General features: G+C 44.3%; 1 protein-coding gene across 2 annotated transcripts in view; it reads right to left on the reverse strand.

Annotated features, from left to right (window-relative positions):
• Positions 1–2870: 2870 nt before the first annotated feature.
• Positions 2871–16398, reverse strand: part of LOC139386569 (signal transducing adaptor molecule (SH3 domain and ITAM motif) 1) — a 41421-nt gene continuing 27893 nt past the window's right edge. Inside the window, exons 11-14 of one of the 2 annotated variants that reach the window (XM_071132223.1) lie at positions 10317–10371; positions 9223–9370; positions 4530–4639; positions 2871–4307 (exon numbers count right to left, since the gene is read on the reverse strand). In XM_071132223.1, coding sequence (XP_070988324.1) covers positions 4130–4307; positions 4530–4639; positions 9223–9370; positions 10317–10371 — 491 coding nt within the window. In that variant the 3' untranslated portion in view covers positions 2871–4129. The remainder of the gene's footprint in view (positions 4308–4529; positions 4640–9222; positions 9371–10316; positions 10372–16398) is intronic. The other variant, XR_011629071.1, reaches the window with a different exon arrangement.

Consider the following 16398-nt stretch of genomic DNA (forward strand, 5'->3'; position numbering starts at 1 on the left):
CCTCATAAGGCTCTGCTCTAGAGTAGTGTACTTCATGTCCCCAGGGACATGTGTTCACATGTCCAGGAGAGCAGGGGCAATTGCTGCTTGTTGTTTTGTTCGGGAAACACAAACACACCCCATCAGACCTGGACAGAAACACTCAGGACACTATATAATATTACTAATACATATACTATATCTCATTCACTAGTACATTATATTATACACACACTATCATATTACTAGCACAGTACATATCACGAGTACAGTACACACTACATATACAAAAATATGCGGATACCCCTTCAAACTAGTGGATTCAGCTATTTCCGCCACACCCATTACTTACAGGTGTAGAAAAATTGAGCACACAGCCATGCAATCTCAATAGACAAACATTGGCAGTAGAACGGCCTTACTGAAGAGCTCAGTGACTTTCAACGTAGCACTGTCATAGGACGCCACATTTCCAACAAGTCACTTCCTCAAATTTCTCCCCTGCTAGAGCTGCCCCGGTCAACTGTAAGTGGTGTTAGTGTGACGTGGAAACTTCTAGGAGCAAAAACAGCTGCCCGAATGCATAGTGTCAACTGAAAAGTTGGTTGGAGGAGGAATAATGGTTCGGGCTCCTTCGTTCCAGTGAAGGGAAATCAACGCTGCAGCATACAATGACATTCTAGACGATTCTGTGCTTCCAACTTTGTGGCAACAGTTTGGGGAAGGCGCTTTCATGTTTCAGCATGACAATGCCCCCGTGGATAAAGCAAGGTCCATACAGAAAAGGTTTGTCGAGAACGGTGTGGAAGAACTTGACTGGCCTGCACAGAGCCCTGACCTCAAACCCATCGAACACTTTTGGGATTAATTGGAACCCCGACTGTGAGCCAGGCCTAATCACCCAACATCAGTGCCAACCTCAATAATGTGCTTGTGGCTGAATGGAAGCAAGTCCCCTCAGCAATGTTCCAACATCTAGTGGAAAGCCAGAAGAGTGGAGGCTGTTATTGCAGCAAACGGGGGACCAACTCCATATTAATGCCCATGAGCTTGGAATGAGATGTTCGAGGGAACAGGTGTCCACATACTTTAGGTCATGTAGTGTGTATGTATGCATGTATATATTTTTACTGCACTAGTCATATGATATAGTACAGTACATATGTACTATACTATATCATATGACTAGTTCAGTATGTGTCACCAGCACAGAATATATGTACTATAATATATCATATGACTAGTACAGTATATAATCACCAGTACTGTATATATGTACTATATCATATGACTAGTATAGTATATAGAACCAGTAGAGTATAAATGTACTAGACCTTTTCATATGGCTAGTACAGCATGTCTCACCAGTACAATAAACAGTGCATTCGGAAAGTATTCAGACCTTCACTTTTTTCACATTTTGTTGTTACAACCTTTTTATAAAACAGATTACATATTTTTTTTCTTTTTTACACACAATACCCCCTAATGACAAAGAAAAAAACGGTGTATTCAGACTCTTTACTCAGTACTTTGTTGAAGCACTTATAGCATTGATTACAGCCTCAAGTGTTCTTGGGTATGACTCTACAAGCTTGGCATACATGTATTTGGGGAGTTTATCCCATTCTTCTCTGCAGATCCTCTCAATCACTCAAGGACATTCAGAGACTTGCCTTGAAGCCACTCCTGCGTCGTCTTGGCTGTGTGCTTAGGGTCATTGTCCTGGAGGAAGGTGAACCTTCGCCCCAGTCTGAGGACCAGAGCACTCTGGAGCAGGTTTTCATCTCTGTACTTTACTCCATTCATCTTTTCCTCAATCCTGACTAGTCTCCCAGTCCCTGCTGCATGGTGCCAGGTTTCCTCCAGATGTGACGCTTGGCATTCAGGCAAAGAGTTCAATCTTGGTTTCATCGGACCAGAAAATCTTGTTTATCATGGTCTGAGAGTCCTTTTGGCAAATTTCAAGCGGGCTGTCATTTTACTGAGTGGCTTCGGTCCGGCAACTCTACTATAAAGGCCTGATTGGTGGAGTGCTGCAGAGACAGTTGTTTTTCTGGAAGGTTCTCCCATCTCCACAGAGGAACTCTGGAGCTCTGTCAGAGTGACCATTGACCACTTCTCCCCGATTGCTCAGTTTGGCCGGTCAGCCAGCTCTAGGAATTCTTGGTGGTTCCAAACTTCTTCCATTTAAAAATGGAGGCCACTGTGTTCTTGGGGATCTTCAATGCTGCCGAAATGTTTTGGTACCCTTCCCCAGATCTGTGTCTCAACACAATCCTGTCTCAGAGTTTCACAGACAATTCCTTCCACCTCATGGCTTGGTTTCTGCTCTGACATGCACTGTCAACTGTGGGACCATTATATAGACAGGTGTGTGCATTTTCCAAATCATGGCCAATCAATTGTATTTGGACTCCAATGAAGTTGTCGAAACATCAAGGATGATCAATTGAAACAGGATGCACCTGAGCTCAATTTCGAGTCTCATAGCAAAAGGTCTGAATACTTATGTAAATAAGGTATCTTTAAAAAAACATTTTTTTATAAAATTCTCTAAAAACCTGTTTATGCCTTGTCATTATGGGGTGTGTGTAGATTGATGAGGGGAAAAAGTAATTAATCAATTTTAGAATAAGGCTGTAACAAAATGTGGAAAATGTCAGGGGGCCTGAATACTTTCCGAATGCACTGTAGTACATCACCAGTACAGTACATTGAAACAATGTCTGCCTGTTTCACTATTTTCTCATCTTTAGTATTTCTAAAACGATGCAACGACAAGAAAGAATGAAGTAGCATAACATTGTCAGTTTCCTTTAAAAAAGAAAAGTTAAACAAGTTGCTGCTTCTCTTCATGATGTGGAACATCACTGTCTGTTCATATGCTGGACGGGCTTCATGGTTCTGCTCTTTTAGGGTGAGAGAGTGAGTGCGAGAGAGATGAAATGACAGAGAGAGAGAGATGAAATGGCAGAGTATGTAGAATGTGTCCATGTCTACTTGTGTATCTGTAAATGTGTACCTGTATGTGTAATTTGTAGTGTTTGTGTGGCGTGTGTAGTGTGGGTGTGTATTTTGCAGTGTGGCATGTGTATTTTGCAGTGTGGGTGTGTGGCGTGTGTAGTTTGCAGTGTGGGCGTGTGTAGTTTGCAGTGTGGGCGTGTGTAGTTTGCAGTGTGGGCGTGTGTAGTTTGCAGTGTGGGCGTGTGTAGTTTGCAGTGTGGGCGTGTGTAGTTTTACAGTGTGGGCGTGTGTAGTTTTGCAGTGTGTAGTTTTGCAGTGTGGGTGTGTAGTTTTTCAGTGTGGGTGTGTGGCGAGTGTAGTTTGCAGTGTGGCGTGTGTAGTGTGGGTGTGTAGTAGGCAGTGCGGGTGTGTGGCGTGTGTAGTTTGCAGTGCGCGTGTGTAGTTTGCAGTGCGCGTGTGTAGTTTGCAGTGCGCGTGTGTAGTTTGCAGTGCGCGTGTGTAGTTTGCGTGTGCGCGTGTGTAGTTTGCAGTGCGCGTGTGTAGTTTGCAGTGCGCGTGTGTAGTTTGCAGTGCGCGTGTGTAGTTTGCAGTGCGCGTGTGTAGTTTGCGTGTGCGCGTGTGTAGTTTGCGTGTGCGCGTGTGTAGTTTGCAGTGCGCGTGTGTAGTTTGCAGTGTGGCGTGTGTAGTTTGCAGTGTGGCGTGTGTAGTTTGCAGTGTGGCGTGTGTAGTTTGCAGTGTGGCGTGTGTAGTTTGCAGTGTGGCGTGTGTAGTTTGCAGTGTGGCGTGTGTAGTTTGCAGTGTGGCGTGTGTAGTTTGCAGTGTGGCGTGTGTAGTTTGCAGTGTGGCGTGTGTAGTTTGCAGTGTGGCGTGTGTAGTTTGCAGTGTGGCGTGTGTAGTTTGCAGTGTGGGTGTGTGGCGTGTGTAGTTTGCAGTGTGGGTGTGTGGCGTGTGTAGTTTGTAGTATGGGTGTGTGGCGTAGTGTGAACATGGCGTGTAGCATGGCATGTCGTAGCGTGGGGTAGAGAATAGCATGGCGTAGCGTAATGTGTGCATGGAGTGTGCGCGTGGCGTGTTGCGTGGCGTGTAGCGGGGCGTGTAGTAGCGTGGCGTGTAGCATGGCGTAGCGTGGCGTAGCGTGTAGCATGGCGTAACGTGTAGCATGGCGTAGTGTGCGTAGTGTTTTCTATAGAAGAGCCTTCTCGGGGTAGGGGTGCTGCTGTGTGTCAGGTGGGTGTGGAAGGCTCTGGCCAGGGTTGGGGATGGAGCTGTAGCCGGATGGCTGATTGGCTGGAGGCTGGTAGGACAAGCCCTCTGCAGCTGGACTGTAGACTGGAGGCTGGCCCATGTACATATGGACATCACTAGAACACACACACACACACACAGCAGGTTAAAGGATCTACAGTAGGTAAAGTCTACCCAAACGGAGCTGACGGATGTCTGTTAGCGTCGCTCTTTATGTAGTTCTATGTATATTTGTGCGGTTGAATTTTTGGAACGCAAAGCAAACGGACTTCCATCAGCTCCATTTGTGAAGATTCCTTTAGGGTTAGGTGTGTGTGAATGGTTGTTAGGACAGTTACCTGGGTGCTGGCTGGCCAGTCTGTAGCTGCTCCAGAGAAACACTGTATCCCTGCTGAACCCCTCCTGGACCGCTCATCCCATAGGACCCTCCAGACTGACCCGGGTACACCTGGGGGAACAAACACAGAATACTAGAGATATAGATATAGATATCTATCTATCTATATATATCTATCTATATATACAGTTGAAGTCAGAAGTTTACATACACCTTAGCCAAACACCTTTAAACTCAGTTTTTCACAATTCCTGACATTTAATCCTAGTAAAATTACCTGTCTAAAGGTCGCAGTTGTAAATGAGAACTTGTTCTCAACTAGCCTACCTGGTTAAATAAAGGTGAAATAAAAAAAATTAAAAAAAAGTTAGAATCACCACTTTATTTTAAGAACGTGAAACCTCCAAATAATAGTAGAGAGAATTATTTTTTTCAGATTTGATTTCTTTTATCACATTCCCAGTGGGTCAGAAGTTTACATACACTCAATTAGTATTTGGTAGCATTGCCTTTAAATTGTTCAATTTGGGCAAACGTTTCGGGTAGCCTTCCACAAGCTTCCCACAATAAGTTGGGTGAATTTTGGCCCATTCCTCCTGACAGAACTGGTGTAACTGAGTCAGGTTTGTAGGCCTCCTTGCTCACACGCTTTTTCAGTTCTGCCCACACATTTTCTATAGGACTGAGGTCAAAGGCTTTGTGATGGCCACTCCAATACCTGGACTTTGTTGTCCTTAAGCCATTTTGCCACAACTTTGGAAATATGCTTGGGGTCATTGTCCATTTGGAAGACGCATTTGCGACCAAGCTTTAACTTCCTGACTGATGTCTTGAGATGTTGCTTCACTATATCCACGTAATTTTCCCTCCTCATGATGACATCTATTTTGTGAAGTGCACTAGTCCTTCCTGCAGCAAAGCATCCCCACAACATGATGCTGCAAAGCAGCCCTCTCCTGTACTTCCTGTTCACCCATGACTGCGTGGCCATGCACGCCTCCAACACAATCATCAAGTTTGCAGACGACACTAAAGTGGTAGGCTTGATTACGAACAATGACGAGATGGCCTACAGGGAGGTGGTGAGGGCCCTCGGATCAGGGAAATAACCTCACACTCAATGTCAACAAAACAAAGGAGAGGATTGTGGACTTCAGAAAACAGCAGAGGGAGCAGCACCCTATCTACATCGACGGGACAGTACTGGAACAGGTGGAAAGTTTTAAGTTCCTCGGCGTACACATCACGGACAAACTGAAATGGTCCACACATACAGACAGCGTGGTGAAGAAGGTGCAGCAGCGCCTCTTCAACCTCAGGAGGCTGAAGAAATTCAGCTTGTCACAGATGCACAATCGAGAGCATCCTGTCGGGCTGCATCACCACCTGGTACGGCAACTGCTCCTCCCACAACCGTAAGGCTCTCCAGAGGGTAGTGAGGTCTGTACAACATCACCGGACCAGGGGCAAACTGCCCTCAAGGACACCTACACCACCCAATGTCACAGGAAGGCCAAAAAGATCATCAAGGACAACAACCACCCGAGCCACTGCCTGTTCACCCCGCTATCATCCAGAAGGCGAGGTCAGTACAGGTGCATCAAAGCTGGGACCGAGAGACTGAAAAACAGCTTCTATCTCAAGGCCATCAGACTGTTAAACAGCCACCACTAACATTGAGTGGCTGCTGCCAACATACTGACTCATCTCTAGCCACTTTAATAATACATTTGTAATAAATGTATCACTAGCCACTTTAAACAATGCACACTTTATTTAATGTTTACAAACTCTACATTACTCATCTCATATGTATATAAATGTACTCTATACCATCTACTGCATCTTGCCTATGCCGTTCGGCCATCACTCATTCATATATTTTTTTTTGTACATATTCTTATTAATTCCTTTACACTTGTGTGTATAAGGTAGTTGTTGTGAAATTGTTAGGTTAGATAACACTCGCATTAACATCTGCTGACCATGTGTATGTGACAAATAACATTTTATTGGATTCTGTGCTTCACAGTTTGGATGGTGTTCTTCGGCTTGCAAGTCTCCCCCTTTTTCCTCCAAACATAACGATGGTCATTATGGCCCAACAGTTCTATTATTGTTTCATCAGACCAGAAGACATTTCTCCAAAAAGTGCAATATTTGTCCCCATGTGCAGTTGCAAACTGTAGTCTGGATTTTCTATGGCGGTTTTGGAGCAGTGGCTTCAGGTTATGTCGATATAGGACTCGTTTCACTGTGGATATAGATACTTTTGTACCGGTTTCCTCCAGCATCTTCACAAGGTGTTGTAACTTTAATGTGTTAGAGTTAAAGTTTAAATTAATTCATGGAGCTGTATCTGAATATATTTCTTTACAGTTATTTACATATGTAATTGTATTGGTTAGTATTGAATTACGCTTTTGACTGCAAGTTCCAGAATGCCTTGCGACAGGAATGAGAGAGATAATGCGCCAGTTATGTGCAGGTGCAAAGTGATAAAGCTGATTTTCCGCTAGCATCTTACCTGCATTGCTCTGTAGAATCTAAAGTTGTTAAATGTAACGTGAACAAGTATTATTACTAAAATAAGCTTTCATTTCAAACCCGACGTCCCGAGTCATTACTTTGAAGACAGTTAATCTAAAACAAGGTCCTTTGCTGTTGTTCTGGGATTGATTTGCACTTTTCGCACCAAAGTACGTTCATCTCTAGGAGACAGAATGTGTCTCCTTCCTTAGTGGTATGACGGCTGCGTGGTCCCACGGTGTTTATACTTGCGTAGTATTGTTTGTAGAGATGAACGTAGTACCTTCAGGCGTTTGGAAATCGCTCCCAAGGATTACCCAGATTTGGTGGTCTACAAATTTTTCCTAAAATCTTGGCCACACTCCCCGTGGAGGCAGCAGCAGCAGGAGAGGCAGCGGTACCTGGAGAGATGGACTTGGGAGGAGATTCTGGGCGGCAAGGGACCCTGGACACAAGCAGGGGAATATCGCCGCCCTAAAGCAGAGCTGGAGGCAGCGAAAGCGGAGAGGCGCTGGTATGAGGAGGAAGCACGGCAGCGCGGCTGGAAGCCGAGAGGCAGCCCCAAACATTTCTTGGGGGGGGCACACGGGGAGTGTGGCAGAGGAAAAACTGTGGTGAAGTGTGGTCCACGCCCACCCACACCCTCCCCTATTAGGTTCAGGTTTTGCGGCAGGAGTCCGCACCTTTGGAATGGGGGGGGGGGGGGGGGGGGGGTACTGTCACGTTCTGACCTTGAATCCTTTGTTTTGTCTTTATTTAGTATGGTCAGGGCGTGAGTGGGGGTGGGCAGTCTGTTAGTATTTCTATATTTTCTATTTCTGTGTTTGGCCTGATATGGTTCTCAATCAGAGGCAGCTGTCTATCGTTGTCCCTGATTGAGAACCATATTTAGGTAGCCTGTTTTCCTTTTGTGTTTAGTGGGTGGTTATTTTCAGTCTGTGTGTCTGTACCAGATAGAACTGTTTCGGTTTTCATTTTGTTATTTTGTATTTGTAAAGTGTTCAGTTTGATTAAAAAAAAGGATGAACACTTACCACGCTGCGCTTTGGTCCTCTCCTTCCAACGACGACAACCGTTACATTAACATAAGTATTTGGTACATCAGAAAAGCAGAACTTAATATTTGGTACAGAAACCTTTGTTTGCATTTACGGAGCCACTCCTTAGTTGCCCTGGCTGTGTGTTTCGGGTCGTTGTCATGCTGGAAGACCCAGCCACGACCCATCTTCAATGCTCTTACTGAGGGAAGGAGGTTGTTGGCCAAGATCTCGCAATACATGGCCCCATCCATCCTCCCCTCAATACGGTGCAGTCGTCCTGTACCCTTTGCAGAAAAGCATCCCCAAAGAATGATGTTTCCACCTCCATGCTACACGGTTGGGATGGTGTTCTTGAGGTTGTACTCATACTTCTTCTTCCTCCAAACACGGCGAGTGGAGTTTTTACCAAAAAGCTCTATTTTTGTCTCATCAGACCACATGACCTTCTCCCATTCCTCCTCTGGATCATCCAGATGGTCATTGGCAAACTTCAGACGAAAAGGTTGAAGGTGGTCTTGTCAAATAGCTGTATTTCATCCTTACTACTATCACAAACTGGTGGTGGTCGTCTGCTAAGTCAGTAATTACTTCCCTGTAGCTAACCAGTCACCACCAGCCTTCTAGTGCCTGGTTAAGAAACAAGCTGATTTACCAAATTAAAATATACAGGTTCTGTAGTCTCTCTCAACCCTCCCACGTTACCATTGCCTTTCATATACAGGTTCTGTAGCCAACTCCCCCTCTTTTCCTTAGAGAAAACTGTGTTTTCGTTCAACAATGTTTAAAATACATTTATAAAATGTGTTTAATTGAACCCATATTTTAACTAGGCAAGTCAGTTAAGAACAAATTCTTATTTACAATGACGGCCAACCCCGGCCAAACCCGGAAGATGCTGGGCCAATTGTGCACCGCCCTATGGGACTCCAATCACAGCCGGATTTGATACTGCCTGGATTCAAACCAGGGACTGAGTGACTCCTTTTGCACTGAGATGCAGTGCCTTAGACCACTGCACCACTCGGGAACCAGCAATACATTTTTATCTTTCTACCGTGCATTTGTGGGCCGTATTTTGAGAAAGAGCGAGAGAGGGCAAGAAAGAGAGAGAGATGAGTGACCTACCTGTTGTGCTGCGTTGGCAGATTGATGCATGTAATACTGCTGGGTCTGTAGCTTTGTGTACATGGCATAGTCCTCATTCATAAGCTTAGCATAAAGAGACAGAGCCTCCATCAACTTCACATTCAGCTCTGACAGCTCTGAATGCTTCCTGAAACACAGGAGTCAGTCAGTCAGCCAAGCAACCAGTCAGTCAGTCAGTCAGTCAGTCAGCCAAGCAACCAGTCAGTCAGTCAGCCAAGCAACCAGTCAGTCAGTCAGCCAAGCAACCAGTCAGTCAGTCAGTCAGTCAGCCAAGCAACCAGTCAGCCAGCCAAGCAACCAGTCAGCCAGCCAAGCAACCAGTCAGTCAGTCAGCCAGCCAAGCAACCAGTCAGTCAGTCAGTCAGCCAGCCAAGCAACCAGTCAGTCAGTCAGTCAGCCAGCCAAGCAACCAGTCAGTCAGTCAGCCAAGCAACCAGTCAGTCAGTCAGCCAAGCAACCAGTCAGTCAGTCAGCCAAGCAACCAGTCAGTCAGTCAGCCAAGCAACCAGTCAGTCAGTCAGTCAGTCAGCCAAGCAACCAGTCAGTCAGTCAGCCAAGCAACCAGTCAGTCAGTCAGCCAAGCAACCAGTCAGTCAGTCAGCCAAGCAACCAGTCAGTCAGTCAGCCAAGCAACCAGTCAGTCAGTCAGCCAAGCAACCAGTCAGTCAGTCAGCCACGCAACCAGTCAGCCAGTCAGCCAAGAAACCAGTCAGCCAACCAACCAACCAACCAGTCAGTCAACCAACCAACCAACCAGTCAACCAACCAGTCAGTCAGTCAGTCAGTCAGTCAGTCAGTCAACCAGTCAGTCAGTCAGTCAACCAACCAGTCAACCAACCAGTCAGTCAGTCAACCAACCAGTCAGTCAGTCAGTCAACCAGTCAGTCAACCAACCAGTCAGTCAACCAACCAGTCAGTCAACCAACCAGTCAGTCAGTCAACCAACCAGTCAGTCAACCAACCAGTCAGTCAACCAACCAGTCAGTCAACCAACCAGTCAGTCAACCAACCAGTCAGTCAACCAGTCAGTCAGTCAACCAGTCAGTCAGCAAGGTGTAAGCTGAATACCGTACCTGTCAGTGCTCTCAAGCTTCTGATCAATGAGGGGACACATCTGGTTGCAGGCACCTTAGCAGAACAAGAAACACAATGTTATGTAATGTTTTGTAACTGTATAGTGCATTCTAAATGCAACTAGTGTTTTAATTAAGAAACAAGTTAAATAAATTATTAATGACAGTAGTTAGTCAGTCTTACCCACTAGATGCAAGAGTCAGTCAGTCAGTCAGTCAGTCAGTCAGTCAATCTTAGCCTCTAGCTGTAGAAGTTAGCCATTCAGTCTTAGCCCCTAGCTGTAGGAGTTAGTCATTCTTACCGTTTAGCTGTAAGAGTTAGTCAGTCTTACTAACTACCTCTTACAGCTAGTGTGTTAGTTGGGTAAGAATGACAAACTAGCTAACTAACCCTCTAGCTGTAAGAGTTAGTCATTCTTACCCTTAGCCTGTGTTCGTAATGGCTGCTCAGTGAAACGACCTGTCCTGATTTGTCATAGACAATTGCTAAAAAAAAAACTTTAATGAGCAAGCCTTCCTTCATGACCTGGTCTCTGTAAAATTGTATAGAATCAGCTTGACGTTTGGACCTTCTTTTTTAATATTTTTAATGGTATTGTTAACAAACACGCCCCCATAAAGAAAATTCGAATTAAAAACAGGTTCAGCCCCTGGTTCGACCGTGATCTTGCAGAGTTACTCCACCTCAAGAATTGCATTGGCGAAAGGCTCAGCAAACGCATACTCAGAATGACTGGTTCTCATCCAGGCAAATGAGGAATAAGTGCACTCAGGCTATCCGGAAGGCGAAATTTAGATACTTTAAGAAGCAGTTCTCTCTCTGTGGGTCTAACCTCAAGAAGTTCTGGAAAACGGTTAAAGACCTGAAGAATAAACTCTCCTCACAGCTGCCCATGTCCCTTAATGTTGATGTGGTTGTTACTGACAAGAAGCACATGGCTGAGCTCTTTAATCACCACTTCATTAAGTCAGGATTCCTATTTGACTCAGCCATGCCTCCTTGACTGTCCAACATTTCCTCATCTCCCACCCCTTCTAATGAGACTAACCCCGATGTTTCTCCAGCTTTTTCCACTGCCCTGCTACAAAGTTTCTCCCTGAAGGCAGTCACTGAATCCGGGGTGCTAAAGGAGCTCTGTAAACTTGACCCCAGAGAAACATCTGGGTCAGATGGTTTAGACCCTTTCTTCTTTAAGGTTGCTGCCCCTATCATCGCAAAGCGTCTCTCCTTTCTGGGGAGGTTCCAATGGCTTGGAAGGCAGCCACAGTTCGTCCTTTATTTAAAGGGGGAGATCAAGCTGATCCTAACTGTTATAGGCCTATTTCTATTTTGCCCTGTTTATCAAAAGTGTTGGAAAAACTTGTCAATCATCAACTGACTGGCTTTCTTGATGCCTATAAATATTTTCTCTGGTATGCAATCCGGTTTCAGCTCAGGTTATGGATGTGTCACTGCAACCCTAAAAAGGTCCTCAATGATGTCACCATTGACCTTGATTCTAAGAAATGTTGCTATTTTTATTGACTTTGCCAAAGCTTTCGATATGGTAGACCATTCAATTCTTGTGGGCCGTCTGAGGAGTATTGGTGTCTGAGGGGTTTTTGGCCTGCTTTGCTAACTACCTCAAAGAGTGCAGTGTATGAAGTCAGAAAATCTGCTGTCTCAGCCACGGCATGTTACCAAGAGAGTACCCCAAGGCTCAATCCTAGGCCCCACACTCTTCTCAATTTACATCAACAACATAGCTCAGGCAGTAAGAAGCTCTCTCATCCATTTATATGCCGATGATACAGTCTTATACTCAGCTGGCCCCTCCCCGGAATTTGTGTTAAATGCTCTACAACAGAGCTTTCTTACTGTCCATCAAGCTTTCTCTACCCTTAACCTTGATCTGAACACCTCCAAAACAAAGGTCATGTGGTTTGGTAAGAAGAATTCCCCACAGGTGTGATTACTACCTCTGAGGGTTTAGAGCTCGAGGTAGTCACCTCATACAAGTACTTGGGAGTGTGGCTAGATGGTACACTGTCCTTCTCTCAGCACATATCAAAGCTGCAGGCTAAAGTTACATCTAGACTTGGTTTCCTCTATTGTGATTGCCCATCTTTCACTCCAGCTGCCAAACTAAGCCTGATTCAGACGATCATCCTACGCATGCTAGATTACGGAGACATAATTTTTAGATCGGCAGGTAAAGGTGCTCTCGAGCAGCTAGATGTTCTTTACCATTCGGCTATCAGATTTGCCACCAATGCTCCTTATAGGACTGTATACCCGTCGCAAGACCAACAGGTTGATGCTTATTTATAAAAAACCCTCTTAGGCCTCACTCCCCCCTATCTGAGATATCTACTGCAGCACTCATCCTCCACATACAACACCAGCTCTGCCAGTCACATTATGTTAAAGGTCCCCAAAGCACACATCCATGGGTCACTCCTTTTCAGTTTGCTGCAGCTAGCGACTGGAACGACCTGCAACAAACACTCAAACTGGACAGTTTTATCTCAATCTCTTTATTCAAAGACTCAATCATGGACACTCTTACTGACAGTTGTGGCTGCTTTGTGTGATGCATTGTTCTCTCTACCTCCTTGCCCTTTGTGTTGTTGTCTGTGCCCAATAATATTTGTACCATGTTTTGTGCTGCTACCATGTGTTGCTACCATGTTGTTGTCATGTTGTGATGCTACCATGCTGTGTTGTCATGTGTTGCTGCCTTACTATGTTATTGTCTTAGGTCTCTCTTTATGTAGTGTTGTCTCTTGTCGTGATGTGTGTTTTGTCCCCTCTTTATTATTTATAATCCCAGTCCCCGTCCCCGCAGGACGCCTTTTGCCTTGTGGTAGGCCGTCCTTGTAAATAAGAATTTGTTCTTAACTAACTTGCCTAGTTAAATAAAAGGTTAAATAAGATAAATAAAATACCCTCTAGCTGTAAGAGTTAGTCAGTCTTACCCTCTAGATCAGGCCTGGGCAATTATTTTCCCAGTATGACTGTTGACAGATATATCTACTGTAACTCCTAATCTTTGGAAAGTTTTGTTCATCGAGAGATGCATAGAACCTCGTCAGTGACATTGTTTTGACTAGTTCTCCAATCACTGCATCAGACCGATCAGCTCAAGTTGCAAGTCAGTGGGAGCGTGGTCCACAATGAAGGTGAAATGAGAGGAAACCAACCGCATGTCATTTTCCAACACTTTGAAATCCTCAAAACTATGAGAAAAAAACTCCCTGTTCAAAGCACGCAGCAGCAATGTATAATTCTCCCCCTGGTCATCTGATAGGGAACAGACTAGTAGTGTCAAAAAGTGGGTGAGATTGTTGGCTTCTACTTGGCAGGCCAGGAGGAGTAATTTTCCCTTGAAGGCTTTAACAAGGCTGTACATCTGAAGGCCCTTCCCTTGTAGTTTGGAAATCAGTTCATTCATGAGTGCCATGATGAAGGCATGATTGATGGTAAAGGCAAAATCAGCCAAACATTCTTTAACTTGCTGGTGAGGGAAATCCACATATTTTCCTTTCATTTGCAAAATCTCAGCAATCTCCAACTTCAGGTCCCACACCCTTTAAGCACCTTCCCCAAACTCAGCCATCTCACGTTTGTGTGGTAGGGGAGATCTACATGACCCAAACTCGTCTCTTCCAACAGTGAGACAAACAGCCTGTGGTTTAAAGTTTACTACTTCAGTGAACATATCCACAACATGGCTCATTTTCAGAACACATTGACAAAGCAGCTCCTGATGAATAATGCAATGCAGGAAATTACCCTTGATCATTTTCTGATCTGGGTTCAGCTCAGCAATTTGATCTTGTATCTTTTTCAAAAGGTCAATGTTTTTTCCTGTCAAGTTTGGGCACCAATCAGTGGTCACACTGGATAACTTTTCAAAACTCAGTCACACTTTTTAACCTCCTCAAATAAATCTTTCCCTGTGGTTGTGCTCTTCATTGACTGCACTGAAACAAGCTCCTCTGTAATTTCAAAGTCTGGGGTTATGCCTCGTAAGAATATCAACAACTGAGCCGTGTCACATGCATCACTGCTCTCATCCAGGGCCAAGGAGAAATCCTTTACCTTGTCTTTCAACTGTGGTTCTATATTCTCTGCGATGTCCTCAACACGATGTGTCACCGTTCGTCTTGACAGGGAAACAATTTTCAAACAGCTTTCTTGTCGGGGCAAAGTATTGCTGCAGAGTCAATTAAACATTCTGTAATGAATTCTAACTCAGCGAATGGCTTGCTATGTTTAGCAATTTTGTGGGACAGTACATATCTAGCTATCGCAATTCTGTTTGAATGAATGCAGTTTTGTGAAAACTCCTTGCTGCTTTTGCAACTGAGAAAGTAACTATTGATGCAATTGCCCTCTGCTCAGAAGACATATTCCAATATTTCTCTGCATGCTTCGTCCGGATGTGTTGGGACAAGTTCTAGTCATTCAAGACAACAATGCTAACTTTGCACACAGCTTTCCCTGGTACCTCAAATAAATATTTTGATGTACACTCTTGCTGGAACACCCTACATTCATTGTCTAATTGCCCCAAAAACTAATTTTTGGGCCAATTTCTAGCGAGCTACTATTTGTAAGTGTGAAGTCAGCCTGTCAGTCACTGTCTGGTCTTTTTTATAAAAAAATATAATAATTTTACACCTTTATTTAACTAGGCAAGTCAGTTAAGAACACATTCTTATTTTCAATGACGGCCTAGGAACAGTGGGTTAACTGCCTGTTCAGGGGCAGAACGACAGCTGGGGGGTTTGAACTTGCAACCTTTCGGTTACTAGTCCAACGCTCTAACCACTAGGCTACCCTGCCGCCCCGTCTTTGTGCAGTTGTTATTTATACGTGCCTTTTTATTTTATCTTTATTTCACCGTTATTTAACCAGGTAAGCCAGTTGAGAACAAGTTCTCATTTACAACTGCGACCTTGCCAAGATAAAGCATAGCAGTGCGACACAAACAACACAGAGTTACACATAAGCAAACGTACAGTCAATAACACAAAATAAATGAAAGATGTTTCTATTTATGTACAGTGTGTGCAAATGTAGAAGAGTAGGGAAGTAGGCAATAAATAGGCCCTAGAGGCAAAATAATTACAATTTAGCATTAATACTGGAGTGATAGATGTGCAGATGATGATGTGCAAGTAGAGCTACTGGGGTGCAAAAGAGCAAGAGGGTAAGTAATAATATGGGGATGAGGGAGTTGGGTGTGCTATTTACAGATGGGCTGTGTACAGGTACAGTGATCGGTAAGCTGCTCTGACAGCTGATGCTTAAATTTAGTGAGGGAGATATGAGTCTCCAGCTTCAGTGATTTTTGCAATTTGTTCCAGTCATTGGCAGTAGAGAACTGGAAGGAAAGGCAGCAAAAACAAGTGTTGGCTTTGGGGATGACCAGTGCAATATACCTGCCGGAGCGCGTGCTACGGGTGGGTGTTGCTATGGTGACCAGTGAGCTGAGATAAGGCGGGCATTTAACTAGCAAAATGTCCCACAAGCAGTGGTAATTAAATCATTACACAAATACAAGTATTCATTGGTCTTTTAATTTGAATAACAAATACTTAAAAAAAAAAAACTTTACTATCGCAAATTCTTTATGTGATCTGAGCATGATTCCACGGGCAGTATTGAATCAGGTCGCGGGCCACATAGGGCCCCCGGACCGGCCTTTGCCCAGGCCTGCTCAAGCTGTAAGAGTTAGTCAGTTTCTCCGTATACAAAAACGTAATATTGTGACTCACCACCTGGATTCGGTCTTATGTAGCAACATTTGAATTTCTGTTTTTACAAATGGATAAATGTAGAGACTCCGAGCTACAAAATGGTATATCATACACTGCATTTGAGTAAACAATGGGAAAGTAATTGAAAGTTGATACACTTGTAAACTCACTTTTGAGAAAACGGTCTTTCAATGTTTTGGCACTACTATAGGAGAGCCCTTCTTTGTCTACACCCATTCAGCATTGTTCACACTCTCTTAAGCCTTAGACCCACCCATCTCTTTAAGTGTTGATCCAACCATTTTGTACTATCTTACCAGCTACTTCCAGACAT

Source organism: Oncorhynchus clarkii, chromosome 28 (assembly GCF_045791955.1).
Source record: "Oncorhynchus clarkii lewisi isolate Uvic-CL-2024 chromosome 28, UVic_Ocla_1.0, whole genome shotgun sequence".
Taxonomy (NCBI): Eukaryota; Metazoa; Chordata; class Actinopteri; order Salmoniformes; family Salmonidae; genus Oncorhynchus; species Oncorhynchus clarkii.